This window comes from Siphateles boraxobius, unplaced genomic scaffold, assembly GCF_051911475.1.
Source record: "Siphateles boraxobius isolate OS27281-9 unplaced genomic scaffold, OSU_SipBor_1 8, whole genome shotgun sequence".
NCBI classification, from domain to species: domain Eukaryota; kingdom Metazoa; phylum Chordata; class Actinopteri; order Cypriniformes; family Leuciscidae; genus Siphateles; species Siphateles boraxobius.
In genome coordinates, this window is record NW_027509208.1 from 13,075,674 (window position 1) to 13,103,416 (window position 27,743).

At 37.5% G+C, this 27,743-nt stretch overlaps 1 protein-coding gene across 1 annotated transcript; it reads left to right on the forward strand.

The window, feature by feature from the left end:
- Positions 1–26,359, forward strand: hif1ab (hypoxia inducible factor 1 subunit alpha b). Its single transcript, XM_077220841.1, has 15 exons — positions 1–374; positions 9,114–9,304; positions 17,564–17,709; positions 17,800–17,884; positions 17,981–18,090; positions 18,415–18,617; positions 19,165–19,271; positions 19,433–19,580; positions 19,684–19,940; positions 20,858–21,084; positions 21,205–21,327; positions 21,414–21,748; positions 21,959–22,046; positions 22,304–22,421; positions 24,989–26,359. Exons 1-15 carry the CDS (start codon positions 343–345, stop codon positions 25,141–25,143), a joined length of 2,325 nt encoding a protein of 774 aa, XP_077076956.1. The 5' UTR covers positions 1–342; the 3' UTR covers positions 25,144–26,359.
- The last annotated feature ends 1,384 nt before the right edge of the window (positions 26,360–27,743 follow it).

Below are 27,743 nucleotides of genomic sequence, written 5' to 3' on the forward strand. Positions count from 1 at the left end.
GATGTGACACCGCCGTATGCGCGCTCCCGCCAGCGCGACGTGAACGCGCGGGCCACATAGAGAGTAGTAGGAGGCACGGCTAACTCTTTGTACCGACGAGAAGCTGCACCGATTGGGTGCCAGACAAATTATTTGACTTTCAGCGAACCGGAGGGTTGATCTCTACCGTTCTCTGACGCTTTCAACACACCATACCGGACTCGAATCGAATCTTTTTTTATCGCATTTGCTCGTTTTATTTTAGAAACATTTTTATTTGTTAGCAAGAGGTGGCCACGTCCTTGATATTCTGGCCTCGCGGTTTGGAAAAACCTAACACATACTAAGTGGTTTTACCCAGGAATGGATACTGGAGTTGTCACTGAAAAGAAAAGGTAGGGATTCCCGTTTCTGTTTTATTGAAAGTGGTTGCTGAGCGGATTTTGTTATGTCTATGTGGTAAACAGACAGAAAGATCTTCATCCCCCGTCACACCGAATGTGTCGCCATTTTGTGTTGGATGGCAAACCAAACATTTACGGACAAGTCAAAGCGCTCATGCTGGCTATTAGTTTTTAAAAGCCAATTAAATATTTTACAAACAATAAAAATAGTGATATTTGATGTTTTGTAACGCAATATCTGGCTTTTTTTGAGGTAATCTAGCAGAGTGTGTGGAAATAGGCTAAGAAACTAAGTTAGCGGTAACGTTATGCTAACTTAAACTTCCACTGATTTATGGCTTAAACCGGTATAAACAGTTTATAGAAGTATATACATATTTCAGTTTCTTTTGGAGTGCATAAACAAACTGATCAACGTTATATCGGCATATACATCTTTGAGAACAAATGTCAAATGAATGCTTGCAATAAGCACACAATACATGCTCCGCTTCTTCTCCCATAGTGAAATGATCAGAGAGCTGTAACGTTACGTCTATTATACGATAGGAGAAAGTAAATGGTATAATCTTTGTTCTTAGTTCAGTGGTATTCTGGTATTGTGTACTTAAGCTCTGATTTTTTTGATGCCGTTTATTTGTGAGCTAAAATAGCCATGTGTTAGTAATATGATTGATCCCTTCTTCACCCCTCAAACCACTTGACCCCACGGGCCACACTCGTTGCCCTCGTTCAGCCAGCTCTTCTGGCATATTTGTTGATATAGGACTGGAAGCTGGAATTCATCCTTGGATTCTGCTGATAGTGTCTAATTTCTTTGTCAGGCCTGTCATCAGTGTGGGCTAAAATTTTAGATGAGATGGAAAGAAGTGTTCTCATTGCTAAGTCTGGAAATAGTTAAGAGTCTGGAAAGAATAAGACTGACACTGTAGTTAAGCTAATCACAGTGTGCCACCATTTATTTTATGTTATGGTGTCAATATGACCCTTTTTGATTTTTTATAGAAATACTGGTTGATGAACTTATGATTTATATAGATATTATATTGTTACTTTTCCTCATTTAGGTTCACTAACATGCCTGCAAAGTGTCAGCACTTTGATGTGTCTGTTTAAAATGTTAAATTGTTTTTTTTTTATTAAAAAGTAGTTACAGTGCTGTTTATAAGAATGACTATATTATTATTTTTTGTAATGTGTGAAGGAATATTAATGTTAAAGGTTTGCTGTTTTTTTGTATTCAGTCCTATTAGTGTCAATTTGACCATATGAATCATACCCATATTTTGAACATAATCTCATTTTTAGTTAAAACAATACTGTGTGATAGAGCCCATATAAAGTGAATAATACTCTGTTTTCAGTGGCAATATTTTCCTTACATAAATTTGGTTGGCATCCAAGTTCAAGCAGCTACATGCTCTTCTCTCAAATCTTAATCACTCTCTGCATTGACGTCAATGCAACTTCCTGCCCAGTCTTGTGGCAAGACAGCTGCAAGTTCTCTATCAGTTTGAATGTTAAAATGAGTCCCTCTTATCATATTTTCTTGTTTTGGAGAAGGGTTGGGCATTAAAATTATAATTATTATTGTGATGTAATTTTACTCCATAAAACGATAACATGAGTTCGATAAATGTTAGAAATAATGTTTAATTATAAACAATATATTTTTTTGGCCATATCGCCGAGCCCTTTTTTTGCATGTTTTTAAAATCTTCGGGTCAAAAGGTTGTCTATTGATTCAGTCATTGTGTCTCAAGGTCTTCTATGTGATCTATATTAATCCAATTAGACTGGGAGTCATGCCATAAAACAGACCACCTTTTAGACTGGCATCAATTTTGGTTTACTGATCAGTGGTCAACAAGGTATTTTTGGAGCTCAAAAGCACTGTTCTTGTGGTTGGTAGGATTAGGCCTAATATACGTTATACACCATAAAGGCCTACAGTATGCTGAGCAGTTAGGGTGTGCAAATCTGTATTTAAATAAGTTCTGACTGTCAGAGCTGATAGTCTTGTAGGCAGTGTTTCGAGTGAGTTCGGGTGTGCTTCTGGCGACCTGAGTTCGAGTCCCAACTCAGGGTCCTTTCTTGATCCCAGTTAGAGATGTGACGGTATACAGGGCTGGGCGATATGGCCAAAAAAATTATCACGATAATTGTTTTATACCAGTCGATATTGATAATTATCACGATAAATGTCATTTTTATTTCTTTCAAGTTTAAAGGCAGATTTTTGCTCCTAAGTAAAAATGTTAGAAACCAGAGCGTTACTCTTTATTGTCAGAACATTTCACAAATCTCTGGTAGAACATTCAAATATTTGTCATTTTTCCTTAACAAAATAAATATCTTAATAGAAAAATTAATTTCTTAGTTTCTGAATGTGCTTATGGGGGATATTGTTTCAGGTCTTGAAACAGGTTTGTGTTGCCTGACTTCGATGGCACGTTTTGTCTCGAAATGCATATTTGACAGCGAGTTGACAGTAGTATTATCTTGAGTTAGGATGCAGATTTACTATGTTAAATTTATGTTCATTAACAAAAACGGTAACATCTGTTAAAATAATTAACGACCTCAATTTTATTTGGTAAAATGTAATGTTCTGACTTTGAGTGTTATTAAAATTAACCATTGTACATCCATTATCATGCATTTAGATCCTGATAACCACAGATAAAACCAGGCATAGCTAGCCTATAGCACCTCACTATCATGGCAAAATGTAACTTTATGGTTTCTCTGGTATTTGTATGAAAAACAGTAGCCTAAATACATTATTAAATACTGTAATTATATTCCATTAGTCCTTTAATACAATGTCTACATTAATAATATAATACAATTCAATATGTATATCCCACATGTCATGGGGTAGTTAATATTACTAGGCTCACTTTACAGTAAATCCATGGCAAATGATGGGACTTTGTTGACGGAAAAGCCTTCTGACTGTATCGTTGCGCACAGCGTTTCTCCTGTTTGGACTTTGAGCCGAGCGAATAAATGGTCCGTGTGGCGCGGTTCAAATGAGTTTCGTTTTGCTTTTGGTGCATAAACACTATCGAACATTTATGAACTCTTGATATCGTAATTGCGATAATTATCGGTATTGTTTTATCGCCCAGCCCTATGTGACGGTGAGGAGTTTTCCCCTCTTTTTCCACCTCGCTTTGACTGTACGGTTCGTATCCACTGGCGCAGAGGGAGCGAGTGTTTTCAGTTAATTTCTATGGAAGCTCTGGAATTTCCATAGGAATGAACTGAAAAGCCTTGCTCTGCTCGCTTCGCACCAGTGGACACGCACCATAATGAACTCCCGTATGGATTTTATTTAGTGGTCGACCGATATGGGTTTTTTGATGGCCGATGCCGATATCTTAGAGAGCAGGGTGGCCGATATAAAGCCGATATTTATATATCTAACATATATAGCCTACACACACACACACACACACACATACATATATATATAAATACTTACACATATACATACATACACACACACACTTTATATTTATATAAATCAATATTTAATAAATTAGATACATTTAATAAATATTTAAAAATATTTAAAATAAACATGCTTAGCCCCTATACTTTAGATGGTAACTTCTTGAATCTGCAATCCTATTACAGTATTTTTCACAAATAAAGTAATTGTTTAAAAATATATGAATATGTGAATAAAAAGGAAGTAAACACTGTAACAGGGCACTCAGTAATCTGGTAATTTCATGCGCACTGATAATCATATTTTTTTTACTTTGACTTTTGACAAGGTAACGCTAATTATACATAAAGCACACAGTGAAAACGACATGAATATGACACAGTGGGCCACTGGATATAGCACAGCACATTTTAAAATGAAGGATTTAAAGTTTTTCGATCGCGTCTCCTGTAAAGCTGATCTTCTGTTCGCATTCACTCACTTCGCACGGACTGTCACTCGCAGGAACACGTTTATGCAGGCTACAAATGCACACTTCACCAGATATCACAGCTGGATTCGATTAAATCTGCAAGTTTTGTGAAATTAAATGTTAATTGGATATTCAGAGATTTGTTTAAATGATGTAGATGCGCATTTGCTAAATGTTGACGGTAAATGAGAAAGTATTTTAGCCTGATTGTTTTCGGTTACAAATAATATAAAAGCAAACGCATTACTTTTTCGCATACCATTTACTTTCTTTGAATACCAGTTCTGTAGCCACCGGTTCTGTCTAACAAAGTATTAGATATGACTGACAGAGAGACGGAGAATGTGAGTGAGCGCTGTGTGATCAGATTCAGGCGCTGCCGTTCTCTTCTCAGGTGCTGGTGTTCTCAGCGCCGCCCGTCAAATTAAAAGTCTGCAGCGCCGTCAAAATAAAAGTCAACACATCGGCCAATCAGAAAAAATTATCGGCCGATGCCGATATTTAAAAAAAGCCAAATATCGGCCGATATATCGGCTGTGGCGATATATCGGTCGACCACTAATTTTATTAGCAGCAATTCGGGGGCGGCTATTGCTTGAATGGTGGGTTCATTATTAATCTTAATGAAAAAACAGCAACAAAACAATAGAATGACAAACTCGCTTAAATAGGCACTTTTACATTTCGCTAGTTTGAAACCCAATCATTTTGTCAGGCAAGAGTTACACGCACACCTGACACATATTTTCTCAACCTTTTTCCTTTCATTTAAGACTTCATTTAACTCATTTGAGTTATGCCACATGCTTTCTATGCGCACGAGCAGTGTGTGTCTCACCGACTGGAGATTCACAGACGCGCGCCAGTACTGCACTGCATTCTCTCGTCTTATCGCGCTTGAACGGTTCAAAAGCATTTGCATACGGGCGTGATCACATGATGCGCTAGCCAAAGGATGTAGAAAAAAATGGATGTAGCGCTAATCAAATAGTCAAATATTTTTTACGTGTTAAACTGAAAAAAATGTATCATGCGTTAATGTATTCATTTTGACAGCACAAATTAAAATAATAATAAATAATTATTCTTAATTCAGTTCTATGCAACAGAAGCAGATTTAGCAGATTTATTTTTGATCATTTTAACAGAATTTAGGACTGACGGTGGCATTTCTGTAAAAAAATAACAATATAAAATGTGCTACGGTCTGATTAGCTGATGGGCTTATGAATATGAATCAATCAAGTTGTCTGCGTTCGCTCAAACTGATTTGCTGAAATTAAAACAGTCACAGTACATGTAGCGCGTACATTCACACTAGAGTTTAACGTTGCATCAAATATGTTGCACATCCATCGAGATGAATTGGAATAGTATGAAACACTCAAGTTCTCAATCAGAGTGTTCAGCGAGTGAAGATATGTGTTGAACTTACACTTAGCCTCTAACTCAAACACTGGCGGGTGAAATGTAACATTTTATTAGCCAATGGCTAATGATGATAGACATTGTTTAGTTGCCTAGAATGAAAAATTTGCTGCATATGCGAGTGATTTACTCGCATTGTAGAGGATTGATACTGGGCTTGCGATTCACATGGGTAGGGTACTTTGTATTGTGTATGTGTACTGGGTTTATTACAACACCAACTTAAATAATTAAAAAAGAAATCAAATGGGCAATTAAGTTTTACCAGTCATTATATACATGAGAAGCTGGTGATTGCTTTGGTAAATAGACAGAGAGAATACAGCTAATAAAATCAGAACATGACGTAAGGTTATTATCAGTTTGCTTCATCTGCCATCTTGTCATCATGATAAATCACACCCGTTTCAAAGGAAACTCTTGTATTGTTCTCTTCTTAATGCGTTTTAAAACCATACAATACAACCTCATACGCATTTACAGTTAAGTTAAAAAGCTTTCCTTTGCCAAAGGGGTCTTCCAGCTACTCTGAAAACAGTCAGAAATGTAGACCTATATTATTAAGAAGTCCATATATGGAGCTTACATAAGACAACCATGTACTGCGTACAGACACAAACAGGCTAAAGACTGCAATGAAATGCGCATATGAACATCCCCTGTGCACAAGGGTTTTCCTCTGTTTCTGGCCGAATGATTTCCGCTTTACCTCAGAGAGCGCTTTGATTGGGAGGATGGGAGCCTTCTGTCTCAAGATTGTTTTTTTCCTGCCAGGTCACTAGGCTGTCTTAACCGTTTTCCTTCCTTTGTCTTGCATGGCTTTGACAGTTGACACAAGGCCTGCTCATTGTTTCTCATTGCTGCTTTGACCTTGGAGCTCTTATGGGGAATAGATCTGTTAGCAGTTGCACAGAGACCTCATTGGTCATTCACTATTTGCTTGTCTTCAGTAGGAGTCAGAAGCCATTTTTGCAAATTCAGAACAATTCTTTTTGATTCAGTACTTTTAAAAATACTTTTAGACGTATTTAAGAGCTTGCCCTATTGTATTTTAGACTCTTATTTAGGGCGGCAGTGGCTCAGTGGTTCATGTAGGTTGTCTACAACCCGAAAGGTTGGTGGTTCGATCCCCGGTTCCACCTGACCAAGTGTCGAGGTGTCCATGAGCAAGACACCTAACCCCAGCTGCTCCCGACGAGCTGGATGGCGCCTTAGATGGCTGACACCGCCGTCGGTGTATGAATGAGTGAGTGAATGGGTGAATGTGAGGCAAATATGTAAAGTGCTTTGGTGGCCATTGGGTCTGTGAAAGCGCTATATAAATGCAGTCCATTTACCATCTTATTAGCTCAATTTCCAAGGGAATTAATTGAAAGTGTTCACTGTTCACTCTGCTGCGCACCCAATGAATGCCCCTGCATTTATCATTTGCACATCTTTTTAAGTCTAAACAATTTAAACAGGCAAGTGATTTTAAACTATTCATTACTCGCACGCTCTCTGAAAGATGGTTTTCTCTGCGCACATACATAAGCCACCTCACAAACAGCTCGCGAGTAACAAAACTTAAGTTCTTTTTCGCAGATTATATTGCTTTACCGGTCAAAAACACAAAATTATGTCACAATTCCGTTCTTGTTGAGAATCCTCATAAACACAATTGGTTATGTGATGTCTTAAATAAATTCAAAGTTCAAAACTGTGTTTGCAATATAACTGTCCAATGCAACTTTTTCTCAGATGCTTCTGGTTAAATTAAACAGAAGAACACAATTGACTCACTTTCACACATGGTGCATTTTTTCAGACATTGACATCCGTCTGCTGTTATTGCCATTTCACATTTTGGTCAAATCCAGTTACTTAATGTTTCCATATCTAATCTGAAACTCGTTTGATGCTTAATATCTTTTAGAGATATATAAAAAAATAGTGGTGCAGGTATGACATAACTTTGTAGGCCATAACACGTAAACAAGTTAGCATTTTTTGCACTTCCGGTTCCATCTGGGTTTTTGGTTAAATGGCTAAAATAAGGTCTGTAGTTAACTCAAGCTCAAGACACTTTCACGTTTTATTCTATGACATAAAATACATTACCAGTACCCCACTCCTCGTGACTTTTTTTAAGCTGTCACATGGCTTGAAAAAGGCGTTTGCTTACAAACTAGCTAAATTGGACTACAGAGACTGTCGAGGAGATTAAACGTCATCATGCAGGTAAACTCAGTTTGCTTTTACAGCCTCGGTATGCTTATATTTTTGTTCATATGTACTATTCTAGTTTAAACTTTCTGGGAATTTTTTTTAAGATAAAAAGAACTGAAAGAGTTGTTGGAAGCTTGGTGATGACATTGAAGTCGAGCAACCATGGTGTAGTTTGTTTATAGTAGCCTACCTTTATCTTTTTACTTCTTGCGACTGCATTTAGGCTTCAAAATTCATAAAAGTTGTGTTAATCTGTGAAAATGATCTTGATGGACAAAACGTGCAAGTATCATAAACTTTTGTTGATCACAGAGCTGATATGATAATAGGCATTAATAGACTTTTTTTATTTTTTTATCTTTGTTTATACCACTGCAAGTTTCGTATGAAATTCTAAAAGAATTAAGAAAATACGAGTTTATTCGGGATTTAGTCAATTTTCCTTTGTCATGGCAGCTTTTGTTAAAAGTGAACAACTTTCTATAAATCATGAATGAACACCTGAGGGTATTGGTGTGTGAGGGGACTTTTGTTAAAGGGTGTGTGCATTACATGGCCTATAGTTGGTCTTTGTTGCCCATAGTTTGGCTTGTTTTTTAGAGCCCTCCATTCTTGCATTTAACTGAAACACGTGTTCATTATGTAGGAGTCTGTCTTGTAGGTCCCAAGGGTAGTAGATATGCTTCTTTAGAAATCATGATGAGATAGACACTCATTTTAGCAGAAAACGTTTTCATGTTTTCATGGTGACCCATTTGTTAGGAAAGGGTTTAATTTCTGGGCATGAACTGTTTATTGTCCAAATCCTGACCTTGCTTGTTTGTAAGACCAGATGTTTTATGGCTTGTTTGATCCTTGTAGTGCACCGAAAAGTTTATGCTGGGAAATCTGAAAACTTTCAGACACGACAACATTTACCACCGTTGGCTGACCTCCAAGGGCTGTAACTGTGTCTCTCACACTGTGTCCACACCCCTTTCACCAGCCAGTCACATTGAGACTATCTGTCTGTCCTTTGACGCTGCCAGTTGTGACGCCATGCAAATGAGAGTTAAAAAAAAAGTAGACCTTGTTGCTGTCCTCAAGCACTAGCGCAGGATGTGTCTCTTTTCACAAACGCAGAGCCAAACTAATGCTGCAATCTCCTTCCTTATTTTTCCAGGGTGAGCTCGGAGCGCAGGAAGGAGAAGTCCAGGGATGCAGCGCGATCTCGCAGGGGAAAGGAGTCTGAGGTGTTCTACGAGTTAGCGCACCAGCTTCCCCTGCCACATAATGTCACCTCTCACCTGGACAAAGCCTCCATTATGAGGCTGGCCATCAGCTATCTGCGCATGAGGAAGCTCCTCATCTCTGGTCAGTTCGCTGATATGAATATTTGTATCTAGAAGCGCATAAAATTTACACCGCATGCAAAACGGATTCAAAACCTTAGAGATACTGTAAACATGAAGCAAGGAGGGAAATACGTACAATATGCCATCACTGGGGCAGTCCTCAGAGGGTGCATATTAGTACTAATTTGAACCTTTTAGATATAATATGTACTAGGGCTGCATGATTAATCTAAATCAAACCAAAATCATGATTATGGCCAAGCACGATTATAAACCGGGATGTAATTAAATATGCACGAGGGCTTTGCGATTTGGGGAAAATATCTAATTGCGATTTGTCTGACAGATATTGCGATTTGATTTACGATTGATTTTGTAAAGTCAAACTTCAGCTCAATATTCTCAATAGTGTGCAGCACACACTCTAAATTAAAGGAGTACAACATGCCTTTAACTTTAGACCCCTCCACTTCCTTGTAGTCTAGCACAGGGGTTTTCAAACTTTTTGTGTGTGTGGACCACTATTTGTAATCAAGAATTTTCACGGACCACCTCATAATACACATAATAAAATATATCTACACACAGTCCTTCCTGAATTAATCCGCACCTCTAAATAGGCTTACTAACATTAAAACTATAACTGGTCATCACATCAGTACAACAGCTTGTTAAAAGAATGTTTACTGCACACAACGGCTGCCACATATTTAATTTATTTATTTACTCAAGCGCCCGAGGGCATAATCAGGTTCATTTCAGGGATGCAAACATGTATGGTCAAAAAAGAGAGAGGTAATCGAAGCCCTCGCCCCGCGGCAAATATCCAGATACTTACATTGCCGCCAACCCTTGCCACCCCTATAGGCACATATAGTAAAATGAAATTCAAATATCAAGTTTTAACAAAAAAAGGTTTTATAAAAAGATAAACCTCACATATTTCAGCCTTTAAATCATTTTTATAAAAAGAATGAGTCAAAAAAAGATAAATTACTTGACATTTACATCGATGCACATTAGCTTAACTTTTATTATTAGCTAATAGTAAAATTCGGTCCGATTTTCCTGTGCCGTCTGTCATTGCTATGCGCGCTCTACACAACTTAGTTGTGTTTAGTAGCTAATAGATTTCCACCACCGAAAAACGCTTGCTGTAGCTCTGCTACAAGATTTATTTACGGAGAAGAGAAAAACACACGTAGTGTTTGGGTGCACGTGCATTCTTACATTCTTCATTGACTGAGCTTTCAATGTTTACGGAAAGGATGAAGCTGATTTGTTTGTTCTTGTCACATGAACTGCGGTGCGTTTGCGGCATTATGAAAAGTTGAGGTGTTTTCATCTCGCTGCGCCTAAAAAAATGAGTGCGTCACTTCAATTATGCTCCCACTTGCCGCACGCCTACATGAAATAATGAACTTGAGAGCGCAAAAGACACGATATATGAACGGCCCCTTGATGAGCTACCTCCAATCAAGCGACGTGTTGGAGACCCCAGTAAAAGATACACACCAAGAAGAAACACTAGCGTTTCACGCTTACGCGCATACTGCTGTTTTGGCGTGCAGTATTCTGATTTGCTTATTTCCTATTTACCTGTTTGGTGGAGGCAATTCAGAATTACTGTTGGTGAAATTATAATCAGACAAATATTTTATATAATGACAAAATATTTGCCTCTGCCGCTTTCCTCTTCAGAGAACCTGTTGCTATCCGCCGATCCATGTTGTGGTTCTAACGGCACTGAACTTGAACGTCACGGCCGAGCACCACTAGCCTATTTTAGTAATCACACAATAACCAGACAATTTAATTTAAATTTTATATCAATAGATGCCTACATATTCTTTTTACTTTTTTTTTTTTTATGGGGATTCCCTGGTAAAATGAAGGTAAAAAATATTATTTTATATTTTATTTTGCCTTTCCACGGACCACCTGCAGTACTCTCACGGACCACTAGTGGTCCGCGGACCACAGTTTGGGAACCACTGGTCTAGCAGATGCAGTGTACCTTTCTGCCAGTGTTCATTTTGTCAGCTTTTTTTATTTTATTTGTGTCAAACGTACTTTTTAGTTATCATATTTCGTCAACCATGTCCTGTATTTTGCTCGAAATTATAATTATAACGATTATTGTCATTTGAGAAATGTATTTCATCAGAATTATTGCACTTTCTCCTATAAGCACAAATCAAGAGAATCATACACATGGCTTATTTGACCTCATGTAGTTTCCTGATTTATTATAGGCTATTTATCACAACTACTGGTAAAACAAGAAACTTCTCTCAAAAATGAAAACAGTGAAATTCCTAGTAATCCAATAAATCCAAATGACTTTAATGTTTTTCTATTAAAACAACAGCAAAAAATACTTAATCATACAGAGCTGCATAAGTGCAGTTATTCATCAATCACAAATAGGCTATAGTCGAGATCCATGTTAGGATTTATTGCAGTTCATCACTGAAAAGGTTAAATCACACATTTAGTCGCAGCAAGCAGCTCGTGACCTAACACAGACCAACTGAATGACACTTTCATTTAAGCAGAAAATCTCAAATGTAGAATGGAGATCACTAAACTGCAGGTTAGCTACTTGTTTGTCTGTGTTTTCAGGTCATCCGTGCAGCTTCAGCAGTGTAGAGTGTGAGCGTGTGCACATGGTTGCTAAATTGAAAAGATTAAGTAAAACACCGGGTAGATTACGAGTTCTTTTAACAGAAAAGCTCTAATTGGGGGATTTAAATAATTGTAATCTGGCAACCGCAAGCATGAATGCTCGAAGCGGCTTGTTAAAAAATTCTGTAATTTTAGTAACATTTAGTCTTGTCTTTTTTTGTCTCTGGTGTTGTCTCGTCTTAGTCATGGAAAAAAAGGCTGTCAACGAACATCTTTTGTCATAGATTTAGTTAACAAAATTAACACTAATTTCTATCTAGTAGATGGTTTGCTTCTTTGAGGTAGAACAGAGGTGTGCTCACTCAGTTGGTTAGTAAGACTGACACTTAAAGGGGACAGTGATGCTTTTGCTCTGGGACATATTTTTCATATCGCATCCACATTGCAGCCTTTTGTTAGTTAGTAGTATTTTATTGTTCAGCCTTGGCTGAAAATTGGTCTTTGTTCTCGCCATACAATCACAAAACGATTAACAATACACAACACACAATATACATAAGAATTAAAATATTCACATTTACTCCTTCTTATTCAAAAGACTTATTGCATTTGGTACAAAAGATTGTTTATATATTGCTTTAATCGCGATTTTGGTGTTCTATAGTGACGACGTGATGGCAATAATTCAAAAACATGATTCATGGGATGTGTTGCGTCTCTTGCTATAGTCAAAGCTTTCCTCTGAACAGCGATTTGGTATAACTGTGCGACTTATTTTTGAACGTTACAAATCGCGATTCAATTTCGATTAATCGTTCAGCCCTACACGTTGCATGTTTCTGAGTAAAGGGCGGAAACCCTTCACTGTTTCAATTTTTAAGAGCCCATGCCATGGTAACAACATTGTGCATGTTCATTATCGTGATATATCACATTACCGAATACCGTCCGGCACATTATACCCGACCCAAACTCAGAGCAGAAGTTGATGAGCAGCATTTACTGCAAACACAGTCTCTAGGCTTGGGCGGTATCCAAATTTTGATACCGTCAAACCTCCTCCCTATTTTACCGGGGTATACGGTTAGGCCTGGGTATCGTAACAAAATTTTCGATACCGATACTGATACCTTGACTTCGATACCGGTTCCTGAACGATACTTTTTTCGATACCAATTTTATAAATATAACATTACCTAAAAAAAAAACTTTTATTTTTTCAGTTTGTTGACTTTTTTACACTCATATTTTGAGTCTGTAAAAAAGCACCAATGCTAAAGTTTTCTATGTTTCCTAATCATTTAACAACATGTATTCTTTACTTCAATGAGCTCATTGTTTCTGCCTTAACTTAATGCATTGTTTAACAATGAAACTGAATGAAAATTAATTGAAATGCATTACACACAGTCACCCCTGATAACAGATCACTCTAAATTGTAATTTAGACACATGCATTTTCTGTAAAGCTCCTTTGAAACGATATGTATTGTGAAAAATGCTATACAAATAAATGTGAATTGAATTAAATATAGGCTACTGGGGTGCGGGATATATGCCTCGCGCTCAGCACACATGAAGCTTGCGCAAAGCACTGGCAAAAGTACCCTAATGATTATGGATATGTCGGGAAACGATAGCAAGGAGATATTTTAATTGTTTATTAATGAATATGTGTTTACTAAACGTGTTGGCTGCAAAGATGATTATTGCGAATTTGCGATGCTGACTCGTCATCCCTGCAGTAGTGAACACGCGCGCGCCTATATGGATTAGGTAATCAAACTATTTATTTCTAATTGTTTCGTTTAAAAGTTGACATATTTTGAACATATATAGAACTATTTCTCATGTCTGTGAGGCAAGTATCCTATACGCTGAGTTTTGGTTTATATGTGACGCGCTCCAGTTCTTTTAGTCGAAGGCGGATAAACTATCTACTCTCGAGTGTATTCTGTGCACTTTTAAGTGTAGATTTACCGTGTTACCAGTCTTGGCAGCAATTATCTTGTCGAAAATATTGCATTGTGTGCTTATGGCATCGAGTTGGGTACATAGGTACACTTTTGATCATTTCCACATATTTTCTATCTATCTGGGTTGGACGCTTACGCTTACACACACACACACACACACACACCCACACACACACACACACACACACACACACACACACTACAGCCTCACGTGCGACGAGGCACGTCTCTGGGCAGGCGCGTAAACTAGTGTTTTTCCGCCACAGCCAATCATGCTGCATGTTTATTGTTTCACTGACGTTGACGAGATTAACCACTTAGGTACCGAAACTTGGTACAGAAAAACAAGACATGTTTCGATACTCGGTAGTATCGAGGCAATTCGGTCGGTACCTAAAAAGTACCGAACTCGGTACCCAGCCCTTTATACGGTATTACCGTGACAAATAAAAAATTATGACATAAGGCTCAGACAGCGTCACCAAACTGTTGGCTTGTACCTACACCGTTCAGAAACTGAATACCAGATCGGGCAAAAACAAAAATAAACAAAAATCAAGGCCAACCCGTGCACACTGTGTCTGATCCCGGCTGACGGCATTAAATGTAATTATGAGCCGGAGCCCTATTTAGACTCGACTATTTTTAATACGTGGCCGTTATAATATGGTGGCGCCAAATAATTTTTTAACCCAGGTGCTGAGGGGGTGGTAGATATAAATACTATTTATAAATGAGCAAAAATGGGACACTTAATAATATTTATTTTAATTATGACAATTGTATTCATTTTATTAATTAATTTAAATTAAATTAACAAGCAACAAGCAAGAAGTGCATTTGTAAATCCGGTGACACGCGTCCATTGATTTTTATTAATATAACTTTTCTGTCAGTGCTGCAAAGATTAAGTTGACGATCGCTATCTCCTAGTGAACGCATATATAGAGAGAAATGCAAATCATGGATTACATATTATAGGATAGCCTTTTTCTTTTCGTTTTGAATTGTTTCGTTTAAAGAAATTGACGATTGATATCTCCGTAGTGAACGCGCCTATAGAGAGAAATGCACATCATGGATTAATCAGAGAGTATGCTGCCTTTCTTTTCCCTTTGAATTGCTTCGTTTAAAGAAATTGACGAATCGGCATCTCCATAGTGAACGATAGAGAGAAATGCACATCATGGATTACATAATCAGAGAGTAGGCTAGCCTATTTCTTTTCGTTTTGAATAGTTTCGTTTAATTTGATGATCGCCATTTCCGTATGAACGCGCATAGAGAGAAATGCACATCATGGATTATACAATCAGCGAGTGGCCTATTTCTTTTCGTTTTGAATTGTTTCGGTTAATGAAATTTCAAGCTTTATTTAGATATAGGCCTATCTGTCATGTCTGTGAGACATACACTGAGTCTCGGTTAATTTATGATGAGATTTCAATGCAAGTGACCGCAGCGCGCCAGCGCACGATCATGTCATGATTATGTTGTCTGCTATATTTGATTCTTATTTATTAAATCCAGGCAATTGGTTGATAAAAAAATTATTAAAATTAAGATACAATTTATACAAAACGAAATTCACTTTAAAGAAAGGCCTTTTACAAAATGAAACTTAATTAAGTGGTCAATGTCTGACTCCCGATGCATCCCATCTTACTCGTGCTGTTCAGTTTTCATTATTAACATAAAAAAAATAAACATTATAATATTTTAACAAATATAAACTAATGCGCTTATTTAATGAACTCGGGGCAAAATGCATCCTCGCAGCAGTTATTGGGTGGTTGTTTCGGAGATGCGACATTAGGTTAGAGGTGTTTCCATCTCTCGCGGTCACCTTTTTTATTGCAACATTTACAAATTGCCTCGTCAGTATTTACCGCCTCTCCCTTCTCTCTCTCTCTCTTTCTCCTCCACACTGTCACTTGATGACAACTACATAAGCATTTTTAGGCATTGAATAAATTATATTTATATATTATATATAAGTGCTGGTAATGACGGCATTGAAACTGATACCGTTGCTATTTTAAGACCCCGCGGTATACGATATTACCGAAATACCGCCCAACCCTAACAGTCTCTGTTCAGTGACTCTCTTAGTCACTGAAAACACCAGATCATGAGTTGCTTATGTGTAAAGGAACACAATGCCGAATTACCGCAGTAAATGCTGCTCATCTGTTTCTGCTCTGAGTTTGGGTCGGGTATAATGTGCCGGTATTCGGTAATGTGATATATCACGATAATGAACATGCACAATGTTGTTACCATGGGCACTTAAAAATACGATGAATCATCATTTATTACTAATTTTGATTTTTTTTATGTGCATTTTAAGAATACTTTACCCATCAACCATTTAAAATGCACAACGAGTGAAGGAAATGTGTGCTAAATGGAAGAGCTCATTCACTCTCTGACAGCAGAGGTGTTGATGGAACAGCAGAAATGCAGCGGTTGCCCTGGTAACCCCGTAAACAAAGCAGCTGCACTACTACAGTTTTGAAATGTTGCATTGTATTTGCAATGGTGTTCATCACAGCACCAAATACTTAAAGATATTTATCTTCAAACTTTGTCATTTTGACATTTTAATCTGGACTACAACATGCCCTAGATATTGATTGAATAAAACTCTGATTCTTTATTGTTCAGTCACACTGTACAATAAGGCACCAGTATTTAACATTAGTTAATTCATTAGTTAACATAATCTGACAATGAAAAACACTTCTTGAGCATTCATTGATGTTAGTTAATTTAATTTCAACATCTATGAAACGCTTTCTTAAAATCAAAAGTTGTGATTATTATTGAATGGATCTAAGCTAACATTAACTAGCAGTTGTATTTCAACAAAGAATTATTCTTTAACAAATAATAATAATAACTTCTGTAGCAAATGTAGTTCTTGCACATTGTTAATGTTTTAATGCATGAACTAACATTAACTTATGAGACCTTATTGTAAAGTGTTATTGTTTTAGGTAAGCTTTTAATGAAATTAAGAATAAAATATCAGTATTGTAATTTTACAGTTGTACTGTAAAAAAGTTGTTTTTTTAAATATTACTATTAACTTTATTAATGTAATTTTTTAATACTTAATTAATTTAATTCATTGTTTAGTAAAATATTACAATAGTAGTATTTCTTATTTTCAATTAATATTTTGCGTATAGCACTTTTCACAATACAGTTTCAAAGCTTGTCTGGTCTTGTCTACATTACAATTTAGAGTGATCTGCTATCAGAGGTGACTGGGTCTAATTATGCATTTCAGAAATGTACATATACAAATCACACAGTTAGCCAACATTGCATTAAAGGCAGAAAACAATGAGCTCATTAAAGTAGTGAATACATGTTGTTAACAAATTATTAGGATATTTTCTAATATTTTTTATTTAGTTGTAATACAATTATTATTATTGTTATTGCCAAATTGTAAGTTATCACAAATTAATGCAATTATTTTTTTCCCCCACAAACTGCAGCCCTATTATTTGCCTTATGTACGGTTGCCTATTAGTACCAGAATGCACCCTTATATTCATCCTACTGTTGTAACTGTGAAGGTGCCATATTATCTGAGAGTGTGTAAAGGTATAATGTGCCACTATGACTTTACATGATTAGATTGCTGTTGTTTGACTGTGCAGATAAGACAGAGAAAGAAAATGAGCTGGAGAGTCAGTTGAACGGCTTTTATTTGAAGGCCCTGGAGGGTTTCCTCATGGTCCTATCTGAGGATGGAGACATGGTTTATCTCTCTGAGAATGTCAGCAAGAGCATGGGCCTTACACAGGTAGCCAGATGTTTACATTTTATTCTCAGCTGTTTAAAGCTGCTTAAAGCTTATGGTGTAGCTAACTATCTCTGCACTCTTATCTCTCAGTTTGACCTGACCGGCCACAGTGTCTTTGAATTTTCACACCCATGTGACCATGAGGAGTTGAGAGAGATGCTGGTCCATAGGACGGGTGAGTCATGCATGGTACATTTTTTTTTCTCTGCTGATAAATGCATCAGCGATTAATTGCAAATGCATCAACTGATTTTTTTTTGTCCATGTTTAGGATCCAAAAAGGCCAAGGAACAAAACACAGAGCGCAGCTTTTTCCTGCGTATGAAGTGCACACTCACAAGTAGAGGACGTACTGTCAATATCAAGTCTGCTACGTGGAAGGTGAGATGTCGGAATTGATGCAGTTTTCTCACTAATCTCTTAGTATCCACAGCTTAAATATGGTTTTCCCCTTTAGCTTTACCTTTTCCTGGTAGATTTTTAGGTATTTGTTTTAGAAGATAAGATTGTATTTGCCTGACTTGATTTTAAATGGTTCATTAATTTTGGTGACATTACAAGAATACACAAAATGTAACAAGAAAGAAGGATAGGAAACTGGCTTGAGTCCTATTGTTCATAGAGAATCCTTTAAATAATTTATATGCATGTCTTACTTGCTATAAATGGACTGCAATAGTTTCGTCCTTCTCTCTCCTGCTACAGGTTCTTCACTGCGCTGGTCATGTCCATGTGCAGGAGCACAGCGAGAGTTCAGGGGACTCTGGCTTTAAAGAGCCCCCTCTGACTTACCTTGTGCTCATCTGTGAGCCCATTCCTCATCCCTCAAACATTGAGGTGCCTCTGGACAGAAAGACCTTCCTTAGCCGTCACACTCTGGACATGAAGTTCTCATACTGTGATGAAAGGTTAGCAGAGAGATGTAATGCTCTTATATACACAAAACTACAACAACAACAAAAATCCCCCAGATTAGGTGATAAACAGATTGGCAGACATCATCTTTTCTTGCTTCCCTTTATTTTGTTTTTGTGTAAATGGGTTTGCCCTCCCCACTTCACATTTGTCTTTTCTTTTTGTGTTTGGGTTTACCTTGATGGTATCTATAGCTTGCAATGAATGTTGTGAATACCTACGAGTTGTTTACATGTCTTTGAATTCAAGCAATGCTGCAGAACTGGTCTAACATGCCAAAGAACAAAAGCCGGTATTCTGTACTTTTACGAATGTAATTAACGCCACCTAGTGGCAGAAGCCTGTGTTATTTTAAGCCTCTGCTAACCATGAAGCTGTTACAGTGACTCTGCTTCAAGGTTGCTAGAAAGTCAGAACTGTTTTGTTTTGAGCAGTGTTGTTGTTCTTACCTAAAATTATTAACTGACCATTACATTAAATGTTTTAGTATGTAGCTACTAAATTCACACACAATCATCTCATTCTGACTCTTTCCCAAAGGATCACAGAGCTGATGGGATATGAGCCAGATGATCTGCTGAACAGGTCAGTGTACGAATACTATCATGCCCTGGATTCAGATCACCTCACCAAGACGCATCAAAACCGTGAGTATCTGGATTTAGATAATTATCGGGCATAGTTTACTAATTTAATACAGGTTACAATGTTTACCTGATCATTTTAGAGGTTTTACTTCAACATGCAAAACTGCTACAAAAGATGTCTTGTGAAATAATTCTAATTGGAGAATGTAATTTTTTTCCAGTGTTCGCAAAGGGCCAGGCTACCACAAGCCAGTACCGCATGATGGCTAAGAAAGGTGGTTTTGTTTGGGTTGAGACTCAGGCCACCGTTATCTACAACCCCAAGAATTCACAGCCACAGTGCATTGTGTGCGTCAACTACGTTCTCAGGTATGGATCCAGTTTTGTTTCATTTTAAGTGGATCAGCATTTTTATAGAAACCAAAGTGCATCTGTGATCATTTCTCTAACTTTACTGTTCTGTCCCGTCCAGTGGCATTGTGGAGGGGGACATTGTCCTGTCCCTGCAGCAGTCCATGACAGAGCCCAAGGCTGTAGAGAAAGAGAGCCAGGAAATGAATGCTGAGGCCTCTGAGGAGAACATGCTCAAACTCTTCAAGCCAGATAGCCTCAAGTGTCCCATGGAGAGCTCTGACCTTTATGAGAAGCTAAAAGCGGAGCCTGAGGCCCTCACTGTGTTGGCGCCTGCAGCAGGAGACACCATCATCTCTTTGGACTTCAACAACTCAGGTGCTTTCTGGTGGATGGATACATTTTGAAATGGAACAGATTAAGCTTTGCTCACTTTGACAGCAACTTGCAATAATTGGAGGTCATTCGCTTTTATTGAGAGCTGGCGGTTCAAGTCAGCTTGAGCAAAGAGCGAGTGTTTATTATTATATTTATATTAATTTAAAAAAAGTGTAATTGTCAAAATAAAATGACATTACTGATATATGGTTTGTGAGCTGGAGTTATGCTACCTTGTGCAGCCCACAAGTACTGTAAGACAACCAGAATTTGAAGAATGCATATTTACGATCGACAGCTAGTTGGTGGCCAACAGTGTCTGACACTGTCATGTGTACATATACTAGCATTCAAAGGTTGGAGGTCAGTAAGTTTTTATTTTGTGATGTCTTTGAAAGAAGTCACTTATGCAGTTATGCATTCTCTATAAAACAGTAATATTATGACATTATTTTAATTTAAATAAAATAACTGTTTTCTATTTTACTACTTAAAATATAATTAACTCCTTTGATGACAAAGCTGAATTTTCCGCAGCTATTACTTCGGTGTCACATGATCCGTCAGAAATCATTCTAATATGTTGATGTTTGGTGCTAAAGAAACATTGAACAGCATTTATTTGAAATAGAAATCTTTTGTAACAGTGTTAAAGTCCCATGTTATTTCCAAAGAAAATCTTACTGACCCCAAACCTTTTGAATGGTAGTGTACCATTACATAACAAAATGTGTTTTCTTAACAGCTTTTTAATCTTTTAAAGACAGAAACATGTACAAAGACATTAACTAATCCTCTTAGACTGTTTGAGAAATATGGATTCAAAATCTTATTTTTGTAAGAAATGAAATAATAAATATTCACACAATTCCTTGGTGTGCTGCCAATAATAATTAACAGTATTCAATTCCCCCCAGACTCTGACATGCAGCTGCTGAAGGAGGTGCCTCTCTACAATGATGTCATGCTGCCCTCCAGCAGTGAGAAACTGCCCATCAGTCTGTCTGCTCTGACACCCAGTGACTCCAGCCCAGTTCTGTCCAAACTAGAGTCCGGAGCAGAGGACTTTCCTTTCACCTCTGCCTCTGATTGTGTTCCAGACTCCACAAACAAACTCTCCTCTTCTGGACTCATCTCCTCAGGGGTAAAGACAAATGAAACACTTGCTTTTATAAGCTGGTATTGTTATTCATTTCAAAATAATTGCTTCTTTTTAAGGGCTAATGAGATTCTGCGTATTGCTTTAGCTGTGTTTTGTTCTTAGCCCAACAGCCCCATGGATTACTGTTTCCAAGTGGATCCCGACATCAGTTCTGAATTCAAACTCGACCTGGTTGAAAAACTGTTTGCTATTGATACCGAAGCAAAGATCCCCTTTACCTCCCAGGTAAACCTTTATCTGCCATATATCTCTCTCTGTGGTCATTTAGGCATTTGCATAAACTTCAGAACACAAATTTCTGTGACCTCTAGGCCATGGGGGATCTCGACCTAGAAATGCTGGCTCCATACATCCCAATGGATGATGACTTCCAGCTGCGTATCCCCTCTCCACTGGATCCACTCCCCTCCAGCTCTCTCTCTGTTTCAGCCATGAACTCCCTGTTCCAGCCCTTACCCTCCCCTACATCTCCAGCATCTTCCTCCAGCAGCGCAGTGGCACAGGAGCCATCATCACGGGCCCCTTCACCTCTGCATCAGCTGCAGGAGGTGTGCAGCAGCGCTCCTGTCTCGCCCTTCAGCGGCAGTCGGGACGCTTCCCCGGCTCGATCCCCCACCCCACAGAGCAGCAATCAGCTCAATAACAGGTAAAGCTCTCGTTGGCACAACTCCCTGCTGGCATCATTAACAATCGATTTGCACAGGGATCAGATAGCTGATCCGTATTAAACTGCAAGTAGATTGGAGTCGATCCAAAACAGTTCTATCGTGAGCAGAAGAGCTTTGATTTGGACTTACCTTTTGATGACAATAATTGTAGATTATCTGATCTTCTGTTTGTTGCTCCAATTTCTCAGTGAGCTGTCTCCAAAGATGTTAGCCATCCAGAATGTCCAACGTAAGAGAAAGCTGGAAGTGACATCGCTTTCTGAGGCTGTTGGACTGGTCAGTATGTTATTAGATTTTATACACCAATTGTATGAAAAATGCATGTATAAAAGTACTTTAATTTGTTAAATATGATTTTTAATAGTAATATTGTATTACATTTAATTGTTTTATGTACTATATATTCCAGGGTTGTTGTTTTTTTGCATATATTTTTAACTTAAAGGGAAACATGGCTGGTAAATAAGTGATCTTTTTGAGATCTATTTTCTATGTAACACCCATGCTAATGGCCACTCAACTATTTCCTGCAGGGTGCTTTGCTTCAGAGTGTGGACAGTGCTATAGAGCCTGAAAAAAAGGCAAAGATTTTTGAAGTTAAAGGATCGAGTGTGCTCGGGGGGAACAAAACCATTCTTATACTGCCCTCTGGTGAGTGACGAGACCATCATCATTGTACCATCTATTTTATGGAATTTTAAAGTCGTCATGAAATGGAATTTGTGATTTAATCTTTTCTTCCCTATTGTGACATATATCAGAATAAAATAACTTCTGGAATGAGAAAAAAATTTAGGGTGAGACTTGATTTTGTACTTTGGGAAATGATTGGATCGTAGGAAGTTGCCAGTTTTCAGTCAGCTGTGCAGGATATTTAGCCCTACCCTCCATGAGACATGCATCATGAAGAGAACGACGTCATTAGGAGGTGGAGGGAAGGTTTACATTTTTGATTTAAAGATTAGGAGTGCACATACATTTGCACAAAAGTAATAAAGCACAGTAAATTATTTATAATAAACTCTGCAAAATTCTGTAAAATATAAGAATGGTCCATTTTGGTCCACCATCATCATGGTGACTTTAAATGCGCTCTACTAATAAAAGCAATACTATTTTGGCGTTAATTGATTGAAATTTACCAGCGCTGAGTAACCAGCAAAATCCCGGAAGTGGTGCATTCCACAGACGGGATTCCATGAACCGCCTTATTAGACCTGTTTCTAAGGCTGCACTATATTAAAACCATTTAGATCATAATATAGCAAAGTGCTGTTAATAATTCACAAAGGCTGCTATTCAATTAAATACATATATGTCCCGCTTTAATTATTTACATGCGTGTAGGTAAAAAAAAGAAAAGCATGTACAGGTCCTTCTCAAAAAATTAGCATATTGTGATAAAGTTAATTATTTTCCATAATGTAATGATAAAAATTAAACTTTCATATAATTTAGATTCATTGCACACCAACTGTAATATTTCAGGTCTTTTATTGTTTTAATACTGATGATTTTGGCATACAGCTCATGAAAACCCAAAATTCCTATCTCAAAAAATTAGCATATCATGAAAAAGGGTCTCTAAACGAGCTATTAACCTAATCATCTGAATTAACTCTAAACACCTGCAAAAGATTCCTGAGGCTTTTAAAAAACCCCAGCCTGTTTCATTACTCAAAACCGCAACCATGGGTAAGACTGCCGACCTGACTGCTGTCCAGAAGGCCATCATTGACACCCTCAAGCAAGAGGGTAAGACACAGAAAGAAATTTCTGAACAAATAGGCTGTTCCCAGAGTGCTGTATCAAGGCACCTCAGTGGGAAGTCTGTGGGAAGGAAAAAGTGTGGCAAAAACCGCTGCTCAACGAGAAGAGATGACCGGACCCTGAGGAAGATTGTGGAGAAGGACCGATTCCAGACCTCGGGGGACCTGCGGAAGCAGTGGACTGAGTCTGGAGTAGAAACATCCAGAGCCACCGTGCACAGGCGTGTCCAGGAAATGGGCTACAGGTGCCGCATTCCCCAGGCCAAGCCACTTTTGAACCAGAAACAGTGGCAGAAGCGCCTGACCTGGGCTACAGAGAAGCAGCACTGGACTGTTGCTCAGTGGTCCAAAGTACTTTTTTCGGATGAAAGCAAATTTTGCATGTCATTCGGAAATCAAGGTGCCAGAGTCTGGAGGAAGACTGGGGAGAAGGAAATGCCAAAATGCCTGAAGTCCAGTGTCAAGTACCCACAGTCAGTGATGGTCTGGGGTGCCATGTCAGCTGCTGGTGTTGGTCCACTGTGTTTTATCAAGGGCAGGATCAATGCAGCTAGCTATCAGGAGATTTTGGAGCACTTCATGCTTCCATCTGCTGAAAAGCTTAATGGAGATGAAGATTTCATTTTTCAGCATGACCTGGCACCTGCTCACAGTGCCAAAACCACTGGTAAATGGTTTACTGACCATGGTATTACTGGGCTCAATTGGCCTGCCAACTCTCCTGACCTGAACCCCATAGGGAATCTGTGGGATATTGTGAAGAGAAAGTTGAGAGACGCAAGACCCAACACTCTGGATGAGCTTAAGGCCGCTATCGAAGCATCCTGGGCCTCCATAACACCTCAGCAGTGCCACAGGCTGATTGCCTCCATGCCACGCCGCATTGAAGCAGTCATTTCTGCAAAAGGATTCCCGACCAAGTATTGAGTGCATAACTGAACATAATTATTTGAAGGTTGACTTTTTTTTGTATTAAAAACACTTCTTTTATTGGTCGGATGAAATATGCTAATTTTTTGAGATAGGAATTTTGGGTTTTCATGAGCTGTATGCCAAAATCATCAGTATTAAAACAATAAAAGACCTGAAATATTTCAGTTGTGCATCATTATCATTACATTATGGAAAATAATGAACTTTATCACAATATGCTAATTTGTTTAGAAGGACCTGTATGTATTAAAACGTGTTTTATTCCAAAATATTATCGAAAGCAGTATTGTGTAACCAAGATGATGAAAGCCATTGTGAGAAACACAGGAAATCCATATTCATGATCATGATTTAAATATCAAGATATTTGTTGAAAAAAATGACGTATATTTAGTATGGCAAATATTTTGTTACTTTTTATTTGAAGGTAACACTTGAGAATTTTTCTTTGAATCTTAACGTGTTGTTATACAGTTGTCATTAAATCAGTTTGTATTCTTTCCCCTCTGACTGTAGATGTGGCCAGTCGTCTGTTGTGCAGTTCTTTAGAGAGCAACGGCGGGCTGCCTCAGCTAACACGTTATGACTGCGAAGTCAACGCTCCTGTGCAGGAACGCCATCATCTGCTCCAGGGAGAGGAGCTCCTGCGTGCTCTTGACCAAGTCAACTGAACTCCAACATTGCATCCCCCTCTCGCCCCTTGACCCCCACGATCCCTGAAATCTGCCTCCATATGGCTCCTTTTCTTCCGAAACCCATTTATTCTCTATAAACCCCAGTGTTTTAAAAATGTAATGAATGACCTGCACCTTCTATTGATCCCGTCAGTGATGCGAAGAGGAGCCCAGAGGGAGTCCATCCATCCCAGTGTGTAGAGGGCCTGGAGACAGAGAAGCTTAATGTAATTTTACAGTGGCATCACAAGAGTTAAGAGCCTTAATGTGAAATGCACAACTTGCCCCAACACATGCGTGTAATCTCAAACACTCCCTCTGGATTCCCTACTTTCACCAAAAAAAACAAAAACTCCCATTGTGTTTTATCCCCCCCAAAGTGTGTGTATTGTAGCTACAGTCGCACAATAATCTATTTTCTTAAGACAGAATACCAGCAGTCCATGCAATATACAAAACCATTTTTACAAATATGTACTTTTAATGAAAGATTGAACAATTTATTTTTTCTCTTCTCTTTTTTGTTGTGTAACTGTTACGTAAGAGCTCTGTGTGTGCACTCATAGGCTCAATGGTTAAATGCTGTTGGATGCTTGTGAGTGTTGCTTTTCATTGCATTGATATTTACTTGCATACCTTTCAGTTCTTGAACAGCACATATGAATTGTAAAAGAGACATTGAAAGTAATGGAGAATGTGCAAAAAAAGGGAATTTACAATCATATAATGATGTTTTCATGATGGGTTTTGTCTCAAAGAGGTTAAAACAGATTTATAGTTTAATTATGCAATAGAGTTATATATTTTTAGTGTTCATTTTTATTTCTATTTAGTGCCCTATGTGGTAGATGCTTAATGCTTGCAAGAAGTCATAGCTGGTAACCATTTTTCTGCTTAATGAGCAGTTTTAGATCATGCAAAGCGGATGTATCATTTGTCCCAGTTTTAAAAGTATTTATTAATGACATTAGAACACAAATGCTTAGTTTTAAGTAAGACAATATTTGTTTTCATTATGCTTTCAGATTAACAATGTCCTGCAAGTATTTTATGACCTTTTATCTTGTTTTTCAATAGGAAAGACATTTTCTTTTTATGTTATTGTAATGTTCTGTTCATTTATCTCTGCAGTCTCCAGTCTTCTCCTTTATTCTCTTAACACTAAATGTATTGTTTATTGCATAAATCAGTAAAAGATAATTGTGGACCAGAATTTTGTGGCGCATGTTTCAATTGACATATCACTTTACAATATTTTTATTTATTTGGATTTATTAAGTTATTCAGAAGTACATTAAAATGTAATTCATATGTGACTTGAATGTACTTCTATGATTAACATTCTTTCATTTTCTGAATTATTATTTTTAAGTTAAAAAGTTAGTTAAAATTTAATTTAATTACATTAAGCAGTAAAACGGCTTTGTTTTAAAATATTAAATTGTTTTTTTTTAGTGTTTAAGAAAAGAAAAAAGTTTTATTTTTTAATATTATAATTGTAATATATGCTGGAAGCCATTGTAAGAAGCACTGGAAACCTAAAGAACTTTTAATTTTTTTTTTTTTTACAATTGCATACAAGGACATTTTTTATAATACAATTTTTCACTAACACTAAACTCCATTCTCTGAACCATATTCTCAAAGGCCAAAACTGACTTGTCGAATAAATCACACTGCAAAACCTTAAAGTTCCGGCAGTTAGACACCATTTGCAATCGCATGCACTCTTTTCGCAAAACTCTAAACGCACTCTCACTCACTAAAACACATTCTGCACTGTGATGTACGTGTGTTGCAAAACGCTAAACACGAGCTGTCATTGTTTACACACAACGGCTCAAAATTTTTGTTGTGATCAAACCAACTGTACAAAATATGAGCCTGCAGTGCACAGGTGCAATCTGAGGAAAGATCTGAGATGAAGACAAAGAGCAAAGTGTGGAGAGTGTTATAATATGTTATATTTATGTGTTATATATAGTATTATACAGTGTTATATATAAGTGTTACATATAGTATTATACAGTGTTATATATACGTAATATATATGTATGTTATTTTTTAATGTTGTCATTTCATCTGAATATTAACATTTGTGAGATTTAGTCAGCCGAAACAGTTTTGAGGTTAATGCATTTAATTTTGTGTCTGGAAAATAGTGATCAATGACATTGCATTATGTTGAATATCAAAGCTTTTTGTGTCTATTTGTTAATGAGGGATTTGTGGAAATATTGGATTTGTCGAGTTTATAGCCTAGTTTTTATTTTTTAAGCAAAAATATAAAATTAGACCCTTGGCACAGAAGGCCCCTAGTGGCATGTTGTTACTTGTGCTATTATTTTGTAATTTAATTTAAGATGAGGTTTTCATCCTAACCCTCTTAATATTTTACATTTTGTGTTATAGCAACTAAATTAGCAAATGTTTCTATTTATTTCCAATGATAACACATTGGCTGAGGCATCATCATCCTTCACATGCTAAATTTTTATCTAAATATGTTACAGTTCCCCCATGTTACCCTAAAGGCCTATACTGTATGTGTTGCAAAATTACCAAACAACAGAGAACCATCCTCAGCCGCTTGAGAC